Source organism: Theobroma cacao, chromosome 7 (genome assembly GCF_000208745.1).
Source record: "Theobroma cacao cultivar B97-61/B2 chromosome 7, Criollo_cocoa_genome_V2, whole genome shotgun sequence".
Taxonomy (NCBI): Eukaryota; Viridiplantae; Streptophyta; class Magnoliopsida; order Malvales; family Malvaceae; genus Theobroma; species Theobroma cacao.
The window spans coordinates 19,035,296-19,037,764 of NC_030856.1; the positions used below are offsets into that span (position 1 = coordinate 19,035,296).

Here is a 2,469-nt window from a genome sequence, read left to right on the forward strand (position 1 = left end):
CCACCTACAGGTATTCCCACCATGCCTATTGAGGCAGCACAGGCATTGGCAGCTTTCTTTACCGCAATGGCTGGTGGAGCTCCGACTGGTCAAGTTCCACCTATAGTACCACCAGTTACTCCTTTAGTTCCACCACCGGTACAAGATATATCCATTTCCAAGAAGCTAAAGGAGGCTAGATAGCTCGGTTGTGTGTCTTTCACGGGTGAGTTGGATGCCACTGTGACAAAGGACTGGATTAATCAGGTTTCAGAGACTCTCTTTGATATGAGATTAGACGATGACATGAAACTGATGGTGGCTACGAGATTATTAGAGAAGAGGGCTCGTACTTGGTGGAATTCAATGAAGTCCCGTTCCACTACTCCTCAGACGTGGTCTGATTTTCTCAGGGAATTCGATGGTCAGTATTTCACTTATTTTCATCAGAAAGAAAAGAAGAGAGAATTTCTGAGTTTGAAACAGGGAAATCTAACTATAGAGGAGTACGAGACTCGTTTTAACGAGTTGATGTTATATGTGCCAGATCTGGTGAAATTTGAGTAGGATCAGGCCAGTTATTTTGAGGAAGGGCTCCGTAATGAGATTAGAGAGCGGATGACAGTGACTGGTAGGGAGCCGCATAAGGAGGTGGTACAAATGGCTTTACTGGCTAAGAAGCTCGCGACTGAGAATAGGAGGATTCGGACTGAGTTTGCAAAAATGAGGAATCCTGGTATGTCTTCTAGTCAACCAGTAAAAAGAGGCAAGGACTCAGCGATTTCAGGGAGTACTACTTCTGTTTCCGTGACATCTCCTCGACCTCCATTTCCACCATCACAACAAAGACCTTCGAGGTTTAGCAGATCTGCTACGACTGGTTCTGGGAAGAGTTTCGGAGGTTCTGATCGATGCAAAAATTGTGAGAATTATCATAGTGGGCTATGTAGAGGGCCAACAAGATGTTTCCAATGTGGACAGACGGGTCATATGAGGAGTAATTGCCCACGGTTAGGACGAGCCACGGTAGTTGCATCATCTTCACCAGCTCACACTGATATGCAGAGGAGAGATTCTTTTGAGTTGCCACCGAGACAGGGAGTAACATACGGTCAGGTGTGGAGAGTAATACCCCGGCACATCCACCTTCGAGACCACAGACTCGTACCTCGACAAGAGCTTTCGCTGTGATGGAAGATGAGGCACGGGTTCGACCTGGAGCAGTGACAGGTACTATGTCTTTATTTGATAAAGATGCTTATTTTTTAATAGATTCTGGCTCAGATAGGTCTTATGTGAGCACCACATTTGCATCAATTGCTGATAGAAACCTGTCACCATTAGAGGAAGAAATTGTAATTCACACCCTTTTAAGAGAAAAGCTAGTTAGAAACAGTTGTTACAGAGACTTTGAGGTAAGGGTAGGTGAGGAAGAATTTAGGGGTGACTTAATTCCTCTAGAGATCCTGGATTTTGATCTAATATTGGGTATGGACTGGTTAACTGCACATCGGGCGAACGTGGATTATTTTCGAAAGGAAGTTGTTCTTCGAAATTCGGAGGGAGCAGAGATTGTGTTTGTAGGGAAACGTCGAGTATTACCGTATTGTGTAATCTCGACCATCAAAGCTTCAAAATTAGTGCAGAAAGGGTATCCGGCTTATTTGGCATATGTAATTGATACTTCAAAGGGGGAACCTAAGTTAGAGGATGTCCCGATAGTGAGTGAGTTTCCTGATGTATTTTTTGATGATTTACCGGGACTGCCTCCTGATCGAGAGCTTGAGTTCCCTATTGATTTACTTTCGGGTACCGCACCTATTTCTTTCCCTCCATATAGAATGGCTCCGGTAGAGTTGAAGGAGTTGAAAGTACAATTGCAAGAGTTGGTGGACAAGGGTTTTATACGCCCTAGTATATCTCCGTGGGGAGCATCGGTTTTATTTGTGAAAAAGAAAGACGGTACACTTCGGTTATGTATTGATTACCGACAGCTTAACAGAATGACCATTAAGAATAGGTATCCGTTACCGAGGATTGATGATCTTTTTGATCAATTACAAGGAGCTACAGTGTTTTCCAAGGTTGACCTAAGGTCTGGGTATCATCAGTTGAGGATTAAAGAACAGGATGTACCCAAGACAGTGTTCAGGACTCGGTACGATCATTATGAGTTCTTGATCATGCCTTTCGGGTTAACTAACGCACCGGTAGCTTTTATGGATCTCATGAACAGGGTGTTCCAACCCTTACTTGGACAAGTTTGTTATTGTGTTTATTGATGACATACTGGTTTACTCGAGAGATAATGATGAGCACGCTGCCCACTTGCGTATAGTATTACAAACTTTGAGGGAAAGACAGTTGTATGCAAAGTTTTCGAAGTGTGAGTTTTGGTTACAGGAAGTGGTATTCTTGGGACACGTAGTATCGAGAACTGGAATATATGTTGATCCTAAGAAAGTAGAGGCAATTTTACAATGGGAGCAA

The 2,469-nt window shown here is 43.5% G+C and overlaps 1 protein-coding gene across 1 annotated transcript in view; it reads left to right on the forward strand.

Moving 5' to 3' along the window:
* LOC108662825 (homeobox protein ESX1-like) overlaps nt 22–2,469 on the forward strand; it is an 8,774-nt gene continuing 6,326 nt past the window's right edge. The window contains exon 1 of the mRNA XM_018124420.1: nt 22–138. Within this exon, the coding sequence (XP_017979909.1) occupies nt 22–138 (117 nt within the window). The remainder of the gene's footprint in view (nt 139–2,469) is intronic.